Source organism: Cannabis sativa, chromosome 4 (genome assembly GCF_029168945.1).
Source record: "Cannabis sativa cultivar Pink pepper isolate KNU-18-1 chromosome 4, ASM2916894v1, whole genome shotgun sequence".
In the NCBI taxonomy this organism is placed as follows: Eukaryota; Viridiplantae; Streptophyta; class Magnoliopsida; order Rosales; family Cannabaceae; genus Cannabis; species Cannabis sativa.
Genome location: NC_083604.1, coordinates 19,063,217 through 19,081,720, shown reverse-complemented (window position 1 = coordinate 19,081,720; position 18,504 = coordinate 19,063,217). Strand labels below are relative to the sequence as shown.

The following is an 18,504-nucleotide window of genomic DNA, read 5'->3' as shown; positions in this document are numbered from 1 at the left end:
ATAATGATTATATGTTCAAAAGTTTAATTCCGGTGATTTGTGAGTTTACTGGATTTAGACTGGCATGATAATCTGCGATAGGTATACTTACACCTTGGATAAGTGTTATGTCCTTTCCCGGGCATTGGCAAAGTTTACCAGTATCAGATGTATGGAGTATACATTGGAAGGGACCGATATTGATCTTGGATAAGATATCATAAACTTACCGTTATATCTTTCTAAGTCAATATCAATGGTTGATCTTAGGTCTATGGATCTCAATCCTGACATGGTTAGGTTCGATCTCAAGAGTGTTATTTGTGTTCTTTGATTTGTTAGTTAAGCCTACCTTTTGGTCTGGGTGATATTTGGGAACATGATAGTATAATTGAGTCGGAGCGCTAATCATAGATATGGAATCTATAACTTCTATCTAGACATAGAAGTGAAACGATGATCTCCTTCGAGCTTGGCTGAATAGAGATAGATGATTGATGCCTCGTTTTAGTAATTATATTAGTTTACTGAAGTATCATTTATAGGTAGCTAAGTATTTTAAGGATAAAATACATTGAAGGGTAGAACGGTAAATTTATCCCTATTCAGTGTAGATCATTTATAGAGGATCCTTGACTATTAGGATTGTAACAATGGATGATCATAATGTATCTATATCGTGGTACATATAGAGCGTTCTATATAACTGAGAGTGTATTCAATTCTAGATCTACTTATTAAAAGCTCGGTTATATAGGCCCTTGGTCCCCTGACTAGTTGAGATAATACTGCTTACAAACTCAGTTAATTGATTTTAATTAATCAATTATAATTCTAAAATTAAACTATGTCTTATTTATGAATTTTCACTAAGCAAGGGCTTAATTGTGAAGAAAAGAGGTCTTGGGGTCAATTTGTTAATTAAGAGACTTTGTATGGTCTAATTAATAAATTACATAAATGGCAATTTTATTTAGTAATTAATTATAATTATTAAATAAATAGTTTGACATTTATAGGATTGAATTGGAGAATATGGTATTATTGAAAAGAAGAATAAGTGGTTGAAATAAAGTGGCAAAAATCTAACTAGAAAGAGGTCCCATTAAGTGTACGGTCTAGTTTGGATTTTTGCCCAATAGTTTATTCTTTTTTAATCCATATAATTCAACCCTAAGTCCTAGTTGAAACACTATAAAAGGAACATGATACTCTCACTCATCCACTTAATGTCACTACTACAAAAAGGGGTATTTTCGTCGTTTTATAAGTGACATATAAAGATTTTGCGTCGGTCTACAGAACCGACGTGTAATCCGTAGACGTAAATAGTGTTTTATTTGCGTCGTTTTTAAAAAGACGCAAAATACAATTTTCGTCATTTTAAAACCGACGCTAAAAAATTACTTTTCTATTTTATTTTAAGCGTCGGTTAAAAAGTGACGCTAAATGTGTCATGGCATTTTAAAATTGTCACAAAAAACTTATTCCGTCGGTTTAAAAATGTCATATCTATTTCGAAAAAACTTTTTTTTTTTACCTATTGCGTCACTTATAAAATGAAGCACAAATATAAGTAAGGGAAAATTGCAAACTTTTCATGCAATTTTCCCCACCTGCATTATCAAATTTTAGAATAACTCTATATAATAGTAAATACATAATACAAAAAAAAATTAAAATAACATTTTTGAAACTTATATTAAATTAGTAATCGATTCTATTAACTAATCACACAATACCAAAATTGTTAATAAAATCGATTCTAAAACTTAAATTCTATGTATATCGTAAACTAAATATAAACTAATAATATATGCAAAAGATAACAATAATCATAAAACTTGTTACTCATGTATTATATCAAAAGTGTAGTAACCTTAAGTACTTAATCTATAATCAATGGCTTCACAAATTCGGCCAACTCATCCCGTACGGCATTGATCTCCTCGTTACTATAGGGAGCGTCTAACTTGAACTGTAAAATAAAAGATCAAAAAACATTAATCAACATATTAAAAGTATATATAATTAAAATACAAACTAAATAGAGAAGAGTAGTTATTCATGTTTACATGATTTTTCAAAAAACTTGCAGGATTAACAACCGTCATGAAACTCTGAATAATCTTCATAACATAATAACCACATTGTATTCCATCCGGCTGCTGTCGACACGTGTATTGGTTGATTTTTACTGGACCCTTGTTTCGTATATTTTTTTCGATCCTGTACATGTCCACAGCACTAAACAAAAAAGAAATTAATTAATGAATTGATTTGTAACATAATCTAAATTTAAAAAATTATAACTTACTTTTGGATACATTTCATAATATCAGTTCGGATAAAGTCATTCGTCGAGTCAAGATATGCAACACTTTGAGTATTGGCATGAATCATAATTGTCAACCAGTGATCACTACAGAACAAAACATGTTAATTCAGTCAACTCACTAATCGATCCATTAGTTTGTTACATTTATTAATATAAAAACATACTTACCCTGAATTCCACGGACATATCAACCATTGTTCAGGTTGCATACCCATCATTCGCTGACATAGATTCTCTGAACGTTGTTTGAGTTTACCAGCTTCAGTTGATACTGAAGCAGGATTATTAAATGCATATGTATTCCTCAACCCACCAAGATTAAGTGTGTGTTCTTGCAAATAACTAAATTAAAACAGATTATTAATAAACAGTTGTATATGTAATTTTTAACTTAGATATTAACTTAGTTATTAACTATTATACCTGCACCAAAGAGACATAACAGTATTTCCAATCATATGGAGCTCGCACACATCTTCCACCTCGTCGGCGCCGATCCAACACTCTTGGCCTTCTCCTCCGAACACTTCCGTTTAATATAGTATCTCTTTGATTTCTTAGCGTGCCAATTCTTCACAATCTCTCGAAAGTCCAGACAATAATTGTGTCTTTGCGGGGAATGTACCGTTTGACAGACTGTTTATTAGGCCCCTTTGGGTTTATCGGTGGCTGAGTCGGTGGAGCCAAATGATCTCTTGAAACTTTCTTCTTTCCTTTCATCTACATCAAACAATTAATTACAATTTCAAAATATAATAATATCCCGAGGTTAAAGTCTTAAAATACTTACAAAACTAGCTTTGAATATATCATGGCCACAAAATTTTCACCAATAATGCATTCCCATCCCACTAGACACTATCATTAGCTTCTTTAAAAAGAAAGTATCACCAAATAACTATTTGAGTTCAACCTACTCATTATTCAAGAAAATATACTTGAAAAGGAAAAAAATGATGTACCTTCGCTAAATCATCTGGATGTATGTTGATTAGGTTCTTTGGCCAAGCTACAAAATTGTTTACAGCTAAACCAACTGTGTCGAAGCCTTCATGTTCTATAGGGCATGGTAGAATGGCATTTTCTTCAACCACCTTCTCAATAAAGACACGTTTGAAATCATCAAACTTCTTTTTAACTCCATGTATTATAATATTGCCTTCTTTGTCTGCCTTTTCAAGTTTCACATAACCTGATGCAACTAAGACCGGATCTTTTTCTTTGGGATCAATCACGTACATATCACACCTCAATCTCTTCATTTGCAAACAAAACAAGAGACAAACAAAATTTATTTTAAAAAGAACTTAAATAATTATGATATAAAAATTAAACATGCATAATGAAAATTATTTTAAAAAGCAAGTAAATAATACATTATCAGAAGTAACCGGAGATGGTGCTGGTGGAGCAGCTGCACAAGGTGTGGCTGGTGGGGCAACAAGTGGAGGTGTTGGAATAGTGGCCTTGGGAGCTGGTGGAGCAGAGGCCTTGGGAGCTGGTGGAGCAGAGGCCTTGGGAGCTGGTGGAGCAGAGGCCCTGGCATTTGGTGTAGTAGAGGCCCAGCCAGTTGGTGGAGCAGAGGGCCTGGCAGTAGGTGTTGCTCCTAGAACTGAGGTAACAGCAGCAAAAGCTGGTTCGTTGGATGCTCCCCCAACACCTGAACCAGATGCATGTGAGGTGCCCGCAACACCACTTTGGCTTTGGACTATTTGGAGGAGTTTATTTAATAATTCGTCTTGTCTACGACGATGTTCCTCTGACTCTTCAAGTCGCTTCTCCACCTCACTCATACGATCATTGTCATCGACTCTCTTTCTTTTAGGACGCGGGGTTTTGAAAAACTGTGTCTGTGTGACACCACCACCCATTCCTCTAACACGTCCTCCATGCTCTTCTGTTCCCAAGGCTAGAGTGAGTATGTCTTTTGAGCCTTCTACTAATATTGTCCCCTCCTCAACTTGCTTTCGTATCTCAGCCTACATTCAAGAAAGTAAAATTTGTAAGAATTTGAACAACATAAAAGTGTTTAAGTATTTGATCAAGCACATATATGATAAATGGAACTTACAATCCGGTCAGCGACCTCCTGAGCAGGGCCATCGAGCTCGCCGTTTTTGTTCGTGTGTATTCTAATCCACAAGTCTGCCCTGTCATATATAGTAAGCTGGTGGCCCAACTCTTTCTCCAACTTTTCTTCAACTTTCTTAACACCACCTCGGCCCGCATGGTGATTGTATGTATTTTGACTCCTGATATCTTGCATTTTCTTTCTCTTTTTTGCCCATTCGGGACTACATCTTTTGGCAACAAATTCTTTCCAATCTTCGGGCTTGTAACATGAAGCATAAGCATCTGGAGGACGATCGAGCATTGCTGGAACTTTATCTTTGTATTTGAAAATTAGGTTCCTTGTTAGGAATGCTTTCTAGTCTTTCCATCTTCGTCCAGCAGTTTTTAAGGTAGAATGCTTAGCTTCTGGGCCTAACTTGAACATTGACTGCAAAAATTAGCAATAATAGTTAGAATGGGCAAAAAATATTCAACTACATATGCAAATTAATCTTAGCTATTAGCATTACCTTGATGTACTCCCATAATAGATTTTTAAATTCCATTGGAACTTTTCTCCAATCATTGTATGCCAGTGGAAGATTTCGTCTTGCATACAAGCCAATCTGGCTAACCAGTTCATTTGCAGTGTCCCCAACGCACTGGCCCCATTGGTTGTACTCGACTTCGAGAAGTATTCCTTCACTCCTATTCTTTATATGCTTCAAACCCTTATATGCCCCCTACCATTTTTCTTCTTTGGTTGTGAATCATGGTCAAGTTCTAGTTCTAGTGTAGCTGGATCAGATTCAGATTCACCACCAATGGATTGTCCCCAAAGGGCAAAATCATCATCATAGTCACCGGGGTCATCCATAGTCAATGTACCTACACATTAAAGCAAAATAATAATACATAAAATTAACACAGAAATTTAGATTAGGCGCAAAAAAATATAAAATAATATAAAACAAAACACACCAATATTTATAGATTGATAGTTTACTCAATCCATAATCCTTCACCGTCTTCCCGAGAAGAAATGATTTCGTCCCGAACGGCGACATCAATTGGTGGTGGATTGATTTCAAAAGTTTTATCATTGAGATATAAATCTCCACCAGACTCTTGGTAATCATAATCTTTTGGTTGTGTTGTTAGAACAACCGACTCAACGACCATATATTGGGTCACTCATATAAAATACTTGTTTTGCCTGGGATGCCATTATAAATCGATCAGACTTGTGTCCTACTCGATTCAAGTCCACTAGCTTGAATCCAAACTCATCTTCTTTAACTCCATTATCACTCCTCACCCAATCACAAAGAAAAACAGGGATTCGAAAGCTAATGTAATCTAATTCCCAAATTTCTTTGATTACACCATAAAAGGTCATATCACATTCAATAGGGTTTTTGTCTTTTGAACTAGCTACTTGGATAGCACTAGCAACAATCATGACACCACTATTTTGTGTTTTTCTAGAAGCATCACGATCTTTCGTGTTAAATTGAGTACTATTTATGTAGTATGATTGATACTTTAGTACAAGAATGAAGGAAAATGCGATATCGAAAGTAGCAACCGAGATACATTGTTCTAGGAGTCACTCATTTCCACAATCACCTAGCATAAATCAAATTAATTAGTAGTTACATGAAATGATTATGAAAAACATACCAATTTCAAATCACTCGGTATTGCATAATACCTTTTCTTTCAACCATGTACTAAAATTTCGATAATGTTCATCTTGCACCCATTTGTGGTTCCTCGACTTACTAGGATAAGTAGTCTTGATCCAATCAAAATGTTTCCTTCAAGATGTAGTTAAACATTATTCTTATTAGTACACTTTTAATTTGAATTGAATATTAAAAATTAAATTAAACTTACTCAATGTACGGTTGAACCTCATCAACATTTTGCAAAACGAGTCGGTGTGCTTCCTCTCGATCAGCTCGACTTACGTCGCAAACGAAACACCCCGACCCCCTTTACTAATTTCATTATCAAATCTAGGAAGACACGACCCAACAGTTGCTACATTTGACAAGAAGTCTGAACAAAATTCTACAGCCTCTTCAACGATGTAGGATTCAACAATTGAACCCTCTGGTCTGCTTCTGTTTCTTACATAACCCTTTAGGATTTTCATGTACCGTTCCATTGGGTACATCCATCTCAAATACACTGGCCCACACATTTTTACCTCTCTCACCAGATGAACAGTTAAGTGGATCATTATGTCAAAAAAGGATGGAGGAAAAAATTGTTCTAAATAACACAACACTTCAACAATTTCTAATCGGAGATTTTCCAACTTTGACACATCTACCACTTTGCAACAAAGAGATTTAAAGAATAAACATAACCTGGTGATGGCATAGCGAACTTTCTTAGGTAAAACAGAACGGATACTCACCGGCAGAATATGTTGCATCAGTATATGATGATCGTGAGACTTCAGTCCGGACAAAATTAATTTGTCCATATCTACCAAATTGGAGATATTTGAAGAATACCCTTCGGGTACTTTAACGTGAGACAATGATGTACAGAAAGATCGTTTTTCTTCCTTAGTCAGGGCATAACACGCCGGTGGTAAAAAAGTTCGTTTACCAATAATTTCTGGATGTAAATTTCCTCTAATCCCCATCTCTTTCAAATCTAGACGGGATTTAATTCCATCTTTACTCCGACCAGGAATATTAAACAAGGTATTAATTAAGCTATCTGAGACATTTTTCTCAATATGCATCACATCTAAATTGTGACGTAAAACCAAATGCTCCCAATACTCAAGCTCAAAAAATATTGATTTTTTCTTCCACGGTCCCTGAGGTTCATTTGTGACACCCTTACCTCCTTTTCTTTTCTTCGATTTTGACTTTCGCTTTCCAAGATTGAATTGAATTTTATTCAATTTTTCTACCAATTGTCTTCCGCTTAAAGGTGGGGGAGGCATTTCAAATTCTTGCTTACCGTCAAATGCCTTTTTCCAGGTCCGAAATACATGTTCGGGTGGCAAAAACTTTCGGTGTCCCATATAACAAATTTTTCTCGAATGTGTTAAATAGCGAGAGCATGTTTTCTCTTCACAGATAGGACATGCATTATAACCTTTCACACTGTAGCCAGAAAGATTCCCGAAAGCAGGAAAATCATTGATTGTCCACAATAACATGGCCCTAAGATTGAATGCTTCATTCCTATAGGCATCATATGCATTAACACCGTCATACCACAATTTACTTAAATCATCAATAAGAGGAGCTAAGTATACATCAATATCATTGCCAGGTTGTGAAGGGCCTGATATCATCAATGTCAACATAGTGAACTTTCTCTTCATAACAAGCCACGGCGGCAAATTATATATCACAAGCAAGATTGGCCAACAACTATACTTACTGCTAAGGGAAGTATGTGGATTGATACCGTCTGCAGAGAGACCAAGACGGATATTCCTAGGCTCATTGGCAAAATCAGGCCATCTAGCATCAATTGTTTTCCAAGCGGGAGAGTCAGCTGGATGTCTCATCATACCATCTTTCACTCTATCACTGGCATGCCAAGTCAAATTTTTAGCATGGTCGGCATTTCGAAAAAACCGAACCAAACGAGGTATGGGTGGTAAGTACCACAATACTTTTGCAGGAACACCCTTCTTTACCTCATTAGAATTCTTTTTCTTTTGCCACCTGGACTCACCGCACGTTGGACATGATACCTCATCCACAAATCTCTTTCGATATAGGATGCAATCGTTAGGACATGCATGTATCTTTTCATATTGCAAGCCTAACGAACACAATGTCTTTTTTGCCTCATAGAAAGACAAAGGCACCTCATTACCTTCGGGTAATAATTCTCCTAAGAAAGCTAGTAACTCTGTCAAACTCTTATCACTCCACCCGTGTTTTGCTTTCAAATTGTATAGCCTAATAAGCGTCGATAATTTAGTAAACCTAGTACAATTAGGGTAAATCGGCTTTTCAAAGATCTTCTAACATAGTTTGAAATGTTTCAGGACGAACTTGAGATTCAAACTCTGCTTCGTTAATCATCTCTGCGATGTGATCATCTTAATACTCCACATTATTAACAATCTTATCCTTTCTAGAGGGTCCCTCGCCCGATCTTCTAATTTTTTCTCCGTGGTGATACCAAACCTTATAACTCCTGTCTATACCGTTCTTAAACAAATGTTCTCTTATTTGGGCAATTTTCATACGCTCCATGTTACCACATTTGAGACATGGGCAATGAACCAAATCAGGATTATCCGCATTCTTTGCAGAAAACTCCAAAAAGAAGTCAACACCTTCCCTATATTTTACCGTTAACCTATTCGCACTCATCCAATCTCTATCCATTTCGAAACTTCTAACAAAACAACAAAACAACAATTTAATTAACCTAATTAATACAATAAAATAATTCTATATCAACTTAACCTAATTAATTTAATAAAATACTAATCCTACTGAAATTTCTACCGAAATTTCGACAGCATAACATCTATAATTCGGACGTTCCCGAAAATTTTAAACATGCAACTAATCTATTAAAACATCCACAATAATACAAACAAACAAAACTATAATTAACAGTACAAATATTACCACCCATCCGACCGTTGATCATGCAATTCCAGAACTTACTTCACTATGGATGAATATCTAGGATATTCAAACTCTTCTAGGATTTATAAAATATAAAGAAATAAAGTTTGAGTAGCTTACCAATTCCAAGCTAGCGTTCAAGCAATTTCTTCAAAAGATACTACCACAATTGAAAAGCTGCATTGTGAATAAAAGTAGTGATGTGAAAAATTGTATATTTGGTCGAATAGCCAAAAATACAAAAACAAAAGTGCGTACATACAATATATATATCATACTAGACAAGAATGTTACTCGGATAGAATACAATTGTTCGTTTCACTTCAATATGAATCAATCTACTTGTTTTCCAATTTCAGCTCACATGAAGATGAAGTATAAACATATAGAACTAATTATGCCAGACTTGAGAAACATGACAAATATACTTAAAGTGTGAGCTATATATCTATATATGTATAAACATTTGTGATTAAGATCAACTCAATATTTGAAAGTGTCCATGTTTGAAATTGCAGGATGATGAGGAGCTGTAAATTAAGAGGAAACATTCCTAGTTATATTAGTAATTTGACAAAGCTAACTATCTTGTAATTCTTCTACTTTTGTGAAACATTGTGTTGGAGTTTCAAGTTTAAACACTTATCCATGACATAACTGACATTCAAGATTTCGATTTCGCAGAGATCTTAGCTTCAATAAACTAGAAGGGGAGGTTCCAAATTTCGAAAATGTAATGCAATTGGGAAAAGTGTAAGTACTGCAAAAATGAGTTAGGACAATCGGTTAAGTTCTAGAATCGATCCTACAAATCGGTTTAAGTAGGAAGAAATCATCAAGAAAGGGCCTTACAATGAGTTCTTTTTGAAAACTTCATTTCATAAAATTCTTGCTTCCTCATATTTTTCTTATGTTGCATACTGAATAGGTACTTAACAAGTAACTTACTCAGTGGACCAATTCCAAATTGGATCACTATCAAAGATACTAACTAGTAAGTTTAAGTTTCTTGTATTACATTATAGGCATAACAATGTGAAAACATGCTAAGATTGAGTAAGAATAGTTAGTTAATTCTGTTGTAATTTCTTTCTGCAGCCAAATAGATTTAAGCAAAATAACATTTTAACTATTATTTTACATATCCTTAACCAAACTTTTCAATTCTAAATTAAACAAAACACTAAATTAAGATTACAAACTAAAAGTTTAAAAAACATTCTAAATATTTTAAAGCAAACTTCTCATACATTCTAACCACTAAATTTCATAGCTTTATAACCAAATTGTTAATTCAAAATTACACAAAACAAACTTAATATATAAATTAATTTACAATTAAAAACTTAATCCAAAACATCCTATGTGTAATTTTGAAATCATACCTAATAAAACTTCTAAACTTAATAAATATTATGGTATATCTCCATAGATATGTTTTGGGAACAAATTCATTGTTTTTTGCTGTTCATGTTCTGTAATAGCTTATACAAGACGACTTTGCAATTATCAATTTGCTTTTCCTTTTCCTTCTGTTATCAATAATTGAACATGACACAACATTATTTAAATAATTATCAGATATAAAGCAGATTTATTTCTATAATAATAATAATAATAATAATGTGTAAAGTTGCTGGCTGGTAGTGATAGTCTGTTCTCAAATGTATTGTATTTATTACTAATTTTATTGAAAATAATGTTAGATGTGCTATCATAAAGTGGAGAATGTGTACATTTCAATTATTTCATTTATATAACATATTAAACAAACAATGGTTCTCAAAACTAAAAACAAGACAAGAAAATGAATGACGTGAATTAACTAGATATTAGATAAGGGGCATAAGGTGACATGTATTTATAGATATTATGTCTACATGTTTGCTGTTTTTAACTGTAAAAATTTAGCAGAGGTAGTCAAATTTCACTACAAACAAACATTCCAAATTCCAAAATGGAAACATTAGCAGATTTTTAAATTTCATTGGACAAGGAAGGACAACAACATACTAACCTACAAAATATGCATTGGAAAAACTTCTGTATTTTTTTAAGAATGAAGATGAAGTGAAAAGTTTGCATAGAATTATAGTCTCATAATTTTGTCTTATATGATGTGATATGATATATATTCAAATTAAAAAGAAGTAAAGTAGTGAGTTCTGTTCTGTTCAAATTCAGTTGTTATGTCACTAACAACAATCAGGAATACACTAACTAAATGATGAGTTGTTACATGTTTATTGATTTGAGTCAGCATAAAGTCAGCACGCACTCTACAGTTTGAGATTTAAGTCTCAATTATGCAACAATGGTGATCAACACTAAAATTACATTAATCCTCCTCACTCTGTTATTTACAGTTCTTGGACAAAATTAGAGAGTAGACTTGAATAAAAGTTGAATGAGATTAACCCTAATTTTCAAAATGAAAGTAAACGTAATCTGTCAAAAGGATATGGAGGAATCTGCTTATTTTTCAGCAGCGTTTCCTAGCACAAACATTCCTACTTTCTTTTTTTAAATCCAAACATTCCTACTTAGTCTCAAAATATAAAGCAGTGGTAATCATGACATATTTGATATGTTACTTAATCAAACATCTACATTTATAAATTTATCATACCCTTTAAGTACCAAATTGACAACTCCAGAACAGTAGAAGAGGAAATTTACACTGGTATTTCAAATCAATGACAAAGGAATACAAGCACCAGAAATTCGAGCAAGATACTCAACCAGACTCCCCAAACTTTCTCACTCGCATTTCAGCCCACTCCTTGCCTAGTCAAGCTTATAATTTAAGCATGCTATTTAAGAAAAATAAAAAATAAAAATGATTGTAACTAAGCAGTGATGCCCATCTCAGCTGATATTACTTGTGGCACTTACCATAATTATAGAAGACTGGAAACTTTTCACTATACTATCAATATTCAAGCATCTTCTGTACTAGTGATGTTGTAACACTCCATTACATGAAGCATTTCCTTCATATTCCTCCAATGCAACCTTAAATGGTGATCAACCATTCAGAAAGCCCTAATTTTGGATTAAAAACTCTCAATCTAAATTTCTAACATTCAGAAAGCCCTAATTTTAGATTCAAAACTCTCAACAAAATGAGAAATTATCCATTGATGATGAAAATAGAGCATATATACCATGTTATTGTTATAACATAGAGCAAGACAGAAAGAGAGGGAAGTAGAGAGACTTACGGAGGTGGCCGGCCGGTTCGAAATCACAACCTTCAGAGCTGATGAGGACGGGCGAGACCTGTTATAACACAGAGAGACTGAGAGAGAGAGAGAGATTGAGAGAGAGAGAACGCAAGAGAAAAAGAGAGGGAAAGAGAGAGACTAACGGAGGTGGGAAAATCGCAGTTCCATTGACACCTTTACACCTTCGAAATCGCAAGAGAGAAAGAGAGGGAAAGATGGCGCTGTTCAGAGAAAAAGAGAGGGAAAAAGAGAGCTCGATCGAAATGAAAGTGTGTTTGGGGGTAAGTGAAAAATAGGAGGATTAGCGTCGTTTTGTCACACTCACAATATATTTACCGTCGGTTTTAAAAGGCCACATAAAGCATAAGTGAGGCTTTTAAAACGACGCTAATAATGAACAAATTTTTTTAATTTTTTTACTTTTACCGTCGGTTGGGTAATTAGTGACGGAGTAAGAACCGACGCAATTTATGTATTTTTTGTGACATTTTAAAAATGACGAATATATTCAATATGGTACTATTCACGTCGGTCAACGCGATGAACAGTCGCGTTGACCGACGTGAATAGTGACTTTTGTAGTAGTGTGTCTTCAACCAAATCAAACCTAGTTTTCTATGTGAGACAACTAGTTGATGAGAGAGTTCCTTCCTTAGTGATTTCAAACCTCCTTCATTGTTCTTCACCATTCGAACCTTGAGTGAATGAGTGTCGTGCCCACACATAGCAAGTCAAGTACTCAATCATAGTGAGTAAGACTGTGGTAACGTAACCCGAAGGAGAGAAAGAGATCCAGGTTCAGATCTTGATAATGCTCTGCTGCAGAAAGGAATCAAGGGCTAGAGATCTTGAACGTAAGGAGTCATATTATTCCGTTGCAATCAATGTAAGGTTTTCTTAAACCCTTATGTGTTTATTTCATTGTTTTAGAGAATTCATATTTAGGATGTTAATTCAACATACTTGTTAGTAAATCTAGATCCTGGTAAAATATTTCCAACAATTATGTAATGCAATACTCCTGGCGACGTGTAGGTACGGGCGTCAGTGATAAGAAAATTACCGTTATGGCATAAAATGAAACTGTTGTGGGGTTTTCTCCTGGCGACTTATAGATACAAGCGTCGGTGATATGAAAATTGTCAGGTTATGACATAGAATGAAATCGTTGTAGGGTTTCCTTCTGACAACATGTAGATACGGGAGTCAGTGATATGAAAATTTCCAGGTTATGGCATATATTGAAACAACTGTAGGGTTTCTTCCTAGTGAAGCACCGGGCATAGGTACGTGCGTCAGTGACATATGAGTACCGAGCGTAGGTACGAGCTCACCTGATTAGGTGATGCAATTATGTGATATGTGGTTGCCAGACTATGGCACGGGCTTGCCTGATTAGGCAATGCACTACATGATTATCAGACTAAAACATCGACTTGCTTGATTAGGAAATGTGATGTCATGAAGATGGTTACTTTATGAGGTAACATATATATAATTTATATTATTAAATGAATATAATTCCTATTATTGGTATAATAGTTTTGTATTACCAGATATCTGTATACTGATGCTTATTCATGGCAGATGCGAGTAGTGATTTGGATTTCATCTTATGAACAATGCGTAATGGTTTGATTCTAATTGTATAGAAATGATAATATTCGAATAATAAACTATATGATTATTATTATTACTTTTCTTGCCGAGTCCTTGTGACTCATGGGTGCTATGTGGTGCAGGTAAGGGCAAGGAAAAGTTAGAGCTGCCATTAGGTTACTGCCTTCTCCAGCAGTGTACATATTGACCTCACTGGCTTGCTTGTCGGGTTGCCAAGAGTTGTTTTGGGCTGTATCTACTATGTATTTTGGTTTTATGTTTTTAAAGCGTCATCGTATATAGTTCTTTTGTAAAGCTTTTTATAACAGGGATCCCCGAAACATGCTTTTTATGTCGTTATAATGTCTGTTTTTAGTGTTTTATTTTAGTTAAGTTTTTTAATATTATCAAAGTTTCTAATAATTAATTAATTTATTAGTATTAAACTAGTTTATAAAATTACACATGTCGCGTCCCTATGGGATAGGGTGTTACAACTTGGTATCAGAGCAGCCATGGTTTTAAAGGTCCTAAAGATTGGTCGAATATGTACATTTGTTGTGAAGAAAGGTCGACTCATGGTATAGTAAGTGTTTATATTATTTGCTATTAGATTACCTGCCTAGACTATCATAAATTATGTTAGGGAAGGTAGCATAATGGTGATTATGATATGAATATGTGTATGGTATACGCATATTGATAATGATATCCGTATAAAATCTAAATGCTTGGAAGATGTGGATTAAATATGTGACAAGTTATACAGTAAGGGCAATCGAATTGTCTAATTAGCGAGCTATCTGTGTTCGGGGAAAACAGTAAGGAAGAGACAACTTGTTGTCGAGTGAATTTCGCAACACCAAAATATATTATTTAATTAATATAAAAAGAGAAATTTCAGAGAAGTGACAAGTGCGAGTATTCGACCTAGAATGGCGAGTACTCGACTGGGAATGCAAGAACAATCAACAAAGCTGGAAAATATCAATAAGACAAAGAATTATAGTGGTTCAGTCAGATTGTGATCTGCTTAGTCCACTGTGGCAAAGGATTCGTAGGTGCCATTTCATGGTAGATCACCCCTTTATATACAAAGTAGGTGTCCAATCGGTTACATAAGGATCACATTCATTGTTAATCCATTATTTACATATTGAATTGCAATAATTAAACCCAAACAACGTTAACATTAATAAATGAGTGACAGTTACTAAGTCCATCAACGTATGCGTCTTCCGCATCTGCGAGTTGACTGTTCATGTTCCGTTTGTTGAGCTCGCAAGGTTATCATTACGTTTGGACTGTCCGAGTCCTTAAGCAATCACCTCTTGTAGTCCTCGCATATCGAGCTGATAGAACCTAGACATGCGAGTCTATAGCGGTTTATCAAGGCTATTGGGTCGCTGGGACCAAATCGCACCATAGAGAGTTGATCTCTATGCTTTCGCAGAAGTATAGAGAGGATACTCGCATATGTCCCGACACATGCGAGTCGGATCCATTCTCTCCTCCTGCATAACGCAAATTACGCGATCCGACTTTGGTCGTGCTCGCAAGATCTCGCTGGCTCTATCCTAGCGAGGATCAAATTTCGAGGAGCCCCTTATGGACATTTCAGCTTCCATTGGAAATCTGAATATACGTGCCCTTTAAATGGGAGTCTTGTCTCGAGTTTCTAGGTGAGAGGAATCTCACTATAACACATGCCCCTAGTTTCGCGACGTGACAGATGCGGTCACTGAGGGAAACTATTACTCGAGAGACAGGTGAAAGGTTCTCACGAGGAGGTGACCTTTTGGTTGTCCCATCGAGGGTTTCGAAAAATGATGGCTGTAATTATTACTTTTTATTGCATTTATGGTGCCACGTCACAAAACTCCTCAGTTTTCGTGTAGGCGTGGCCATCGTTGGCCGTTAGATTGGGCGACCTTAGGCATTCTGGTTGCCACGTGTCGTAATCCCAATTAATGAGGGATATGGGTATTTAAACCCTTTGATACGAATCAAAACTTTCATTTTTCCCTCTTGTTCTTAACTTCCTCCTTCCCTCCATTACAGAGACTTCAAAACCCACTTCCATATTTTCTACCACTCTTTCTACAATATTCTCAATCTCAGAGGTGATCGAGAGCAATCGCAGAAATCAAAACCAAAGGTTAGTTTTCAAGTCATTGCATTTTCGTTTTCTGTTTGGAGAAAAATGCTTTACTTTCTGGGTTCTGGTATTTTAGAGGCTTTTTTAGGAATGTATGCTTGTATGTGTTTATGAGGCTATGTGTTCTAGGTAAGAAACCTGGGTAAATTCATAGAATATGACCTGTAAACTGACATAACCGCACACACAATATATAGGCATTGTTTTACGTCTTGAATACTCGCGGATATTCAGATGAACAACTCGAATATTCGCTAGTATTCAGATGAACAATTTGAATACTCGCGTATTGCCAAGATTTACTTTCATTTGACTGTTAGCTAGATCTTTTAGGATTTTTATATGTCGCGGGCTGATTTGCGAGGGTATCAATCGCCGTTCCAAATGGTGGGCGTATCTCAGTATTCTAATGATCATATATGCGATTATATGCCCCTTGAGATACTGAGGTACAACTAGCCATTTGCAATATGCGATGATATTCAAATGATCGTACTCTTTGGCTGATAGGTAGTCTCGGAACAGTGGGGGTCTCCCAGTAACTTCAGGGTTATGCTCGAAAACGCATACCCCTTGAGTCACTGGGAAACTCCCAACCGTTTCTGGAGGTATACCGCTTGGCCCAGGATGCGTGAATTACTCGCCCAAGAAAGTATTATCTCTTATCGCATATTGAGGGGATGGTCAGTATTCGCAAGGAGGCTGACCATTCTATCGAGTGCGACTTTATAGTTTATTGCGGGTGAGATCACTTACTTTGCTTTTCACACATCCATCACGCTGAAAAGATCTTCTATCTTTCAGATGAGCGACTTGTCGGATAGCCAGCAGCTCGGCCCCAGAGGCCGTGCATTCGACGGTGAAGCTGACCAGGAGGAGGACAGCTTTCTCCCCACTTCGCTTTCCGAAGAGGAGGCTGCTCCAATAGAGCTAGGCCCGATGTCTTCTGTGGACATCGAAAAGATGGTGCAAGAACTCGCAGAACCTGGGACCATCGATATTCGAGACAGCGAGTCCACGGTGTCGGCACGCGACTACCTTATCCACTCGAGGCATGCTCCTGACATCGAGGTCGAGGAGATGGACGATGAATGGACGACTCCAGTTCGCGAGTCAGGTGAGGAAGAGGAGGAGGCGGAGGGGAGTGGGACAGATTCGATTGATGATTCCCAGCTGAATGAACCCTTTGCGTGTGAGGATTTAATTTCGAGAGTTTCCAAATCAGACTTCACCACCTTTGTGAGGTTAAATTTGCTGCGACTCGCGTTTCAGCGACCTAAGCCATCTCAAAGAGCGCATCTTCCGTTTACTAACCCTGCGATCATTCCCACAGAGGATGTGGTAGTCTCAATACCCATCCTTCGGTGTGGGGTATCGATCCCCTTTCATCCCTTCATCGCAGCTATTCTCAGGCGATATGATGTTTCGCCTTTTCAGCTAACTCCAAACAGCTACCGCACTGCCCTAGCCTTTTATGCGATGTACATGGAGTATGTCCATAGGGCTCCCTCAGTAGAAGAGTTCAGCTATTTCTACGACATAAAAAGCGTAGGTCTTCATAATGGCTTCTACTGCTTTAGCAAATGGGCGACTTCTGAGATCAATGGAGTCGAAGGAATGGTGTCGAATATGGGGGATTGGAAATCGAAGTGGTTTTATGTCTTTAAAGTCCCTGGGATTAGAACTGACTTTAACCGCAGACCGAGTATGTCGCGTATTTTTTAACTTAGACATTTTCTGCATTACTTTTGAGATCTTTTGCTTACTCGCTCTTTGTTGTTATCGCAGATAGACCAGTTCGACCGGCCCTTGACGCAACTAGCAGAGAGACAGCTGAAATCCTCGGGAGCCTTCCAGTACAAGATCGCGACTGGCGATTACTGTGTACAACTGCGAAGTTGCAAGAGCATCAGCTGATTCCTGAGAACGCAAGTCTTCAAAGGGAGCCAGTATACAAAGAGCCATCCGAGAGGCAGCAAGAGCGAATAGACAAACGCCTTTCTAAGCGAACTCCTCGACCAATTTCAGGTAATTCATCTCTTGTTATAAACTAATAGGTAGAGTTTTACTTATACTTATCTTTCATTTATCTTCGCAGATATGACTTTTCTGAAGTCCGCACCTGTCCTGAAGATCAAACCGAAGGGTGGAACAACGACGACTTTGCCGGTTGTCCCCCAAAAGAGGAAGAGTGATGCGATGGCCACACTTGCCACAGACTCTTCCAAGAAGCTGGCCAAGACTGCACAGGACAAGGGGAAGAAAGTCGTAATCGATCCACCTGTTCGAGCTCGCGACTTCCTAGCCATGCAAGAGAAGTTCCTGGCCGAGATTCCTTATGAGGATCTTGTTACGCGCTCTGCCGAGCTGGCCGCGCAGTCGATGACTCTGTTCATAAAAGCTGCTGCTACTCCTTCGAAGGAAGCCGACTCGCTGAAGAGGCAAAATGCTCAGTTTCAGGAGAACATAAAAAAGCTGAAGCAAGAAGTGGCGAGGAAGGAGAAGGAGCTCGAGGAACTC

At 36.7% G+C, this 18,504-nt stretch overlaps 4 protein-coding genes across 4 annotated transcripts; 1 reads left to right on the top strand and 3 right to left on the bottom strand.

The window, feature by feature from the left end:
* Positions 1 to 1,653: 1,653 nt before the first annotated feature.
* LOC133036464 (uncharacterized) lies at positions 1,654 to 2,799 on the bottom strand. The gene is made up of 5 exons (XM_061113018.1): positions 2,741 to 2,799; positions 2,486 to 2,659; positions 2,297 to 2,401; positions 2,055 to 2,226; positions 1,654 to 1,957 (listed from the first exon to the last, which is right to left on the bottom strand). Exons 1-5 carry the CDS (start codon positions 2,773 to 2,775, stop codon positions 1,868 to 1,870), a joined length of 576 nt encoding a protein of 191 aa, XP_060969001.1. The 5' UTR covers positions 2,776 to 2,799; the 3' UTR covers positions 1,654 to 1,867.
* Positions 2,800 to 2,890: 91 nt separating this feature from the next.
* On the bottom strand, positions 2,891 to 5,080 carry LOC133036846 (actin cytoskeleton-regulatory complex protein PAN1-like). Its single transcript, XM_061113607.1, has 4 exons — positions 4,389 to 5,080; positions 3,694 to 4,296; positions 3,280 to 3,573; positions 2,891 to 3,037 (listed from the first exon to the last, which is right to left on the bottom strand). Exons 1-4 carry the CDS (start codon positions 4,689 to 4,691, stop codon positions 2,891 to 2,893), a joined length of 1,347 nt encoding a protein of 448 aa, XP_060969590.1. The 5' UTR covers positions 4,692 to 5,080.
* Positions 5,081 to 6,666: 1,586 nt separating this feature from the next.
* On the bottom strand, positions 6,667 to 8,442 carry LOC133036845 (uncharacterized). Its single transcript, XM_061113606.1, has 3 exons — positions 8,387 to 8,442; positions 6,748 to 8,316; positions 6,667 to 6,706 (listed from the first exon to the last, which is right to left on the bottom strand). The coding sequence occupies exons 1-3, from the start codon at positions 8,440 to 8,442 to the stop codon at positions 6,667 to 6,669; spliced, it is 1,665 nt and encodes a 554-aa protein (XP_060969589.1).
* A 964-nt stretch (positions 8,443 to 9,406) lies between these two features.
* Positions 9,407 to 10,563, top strand: LOC115710408 (probable LRR receptor-like serine/threonine-protein kinase At1g07650). Its single transcript, XM_061113017.1, has 4 exons — positions 9,407 to 9,435; positions 9,519 to 9,590; positions 9,685 to 9,753; positions 9,929 to 10,563. The coding sequence occupies exons 1-4, from the start codon at positions 9,416 to 9,418 to the stop codon at positions 9,993 to 9,995; spliced, it is 228 nt and encodes a 75-aa protein (XP_060969000.1). The 5' UTR covers positions 9,407 to 9,415; the 3' UTR covers positions 9,996 to 10,563.
* The last annotated feature ends 7,941 nt before the right edge of the window (positions 10,564 to 18,504 follow it).

Excerpts from the sequence above, each read along its gene's own strand:
- LOC115710408 (XM_061113017.1), top strand. The coding sequence starts at position 9,416 with ATGACAAATATACTTAAAGT. Across the intron at positions 9,436-9,518 it reads ATGACAAATATACTTAAAGT|GATGATGAGGAGCTGTAAAT; the intron begins GTGAGCTATATA and ends TTGAAATTGCAG. Across the intron at positions 9,754-9,928 it reads GTAATGCAATTGGGAAAAGT|GTACTTAACAAGTAACTTAC; the intron begins GTAAGTACTGCA and ends CATACTGAATAG.
- LOC133036846 (XM_061113607.1), bottom strand. The coding sequence starts at position 4,691 with ATGCTCGATCGTCCTCCAGATGCTTATGCTTCATGTTACAAGCCCGAA. Across the intron at positions 4,297-4,388 it reads AGGAGGTCGCTGACCGGATT|GCTGAGATACGAAAGCAAGT; the intron begins GTAAGTTCCATT and ends TCTTGAATGTAG. Across the intron at positions 3,574-3,693 it reads CTCCGGTTACTTCTGATAAT|AGATTGAGGTGTGATATGTA; the intron begins GTATTATTTACT and ends TTGCAAATGAAG.
- LOC133036845 (XM_061113606.1), bottom strand. The coding sequence starts at position 8,442 with ATGATTAACGAAGCAGAGTTTGAATCTCAAGTTCGTCCTGAAACATTT. Across the intron at positions 8,317-8,386 it reads CCTGAAACATTTCAAACTAT|GCTATACAATTTGAAAGCAA; the intron begins GTTAGAAGATCT and ends GACGCTTATTAG. Across the intron at positions 6,707-6,747 it reads GTTCGCTATGCCATCACCAG|ATGTGTCAAAGTTGGAAAAT; the intron begins GTTATGTTTATT and ends GCAAAGTGGTAG.
- LOC133036464 (XM_061113018.1), bottom strand. The coding sequence starts at position 2,775 with ATGATTGGAAATACTGTTATGTCTCTTTGGTGCAG. Across the intron at positions 2,660-2,740 it reads GTTATGTCTCTTTGGTGCAG|TTATTTGCAAGAACACACAC; the intron begins GTATAATAGTTA and ends GTTTTAATTTAG. Across the intron at positions 2,402-2,485 it reads ATATGTCCGTGGAATTCAGG|TGATCACTGGTTGACAATTA; the intron begins GTAAGTATGTTT and ends TTTGTTCTGTAG.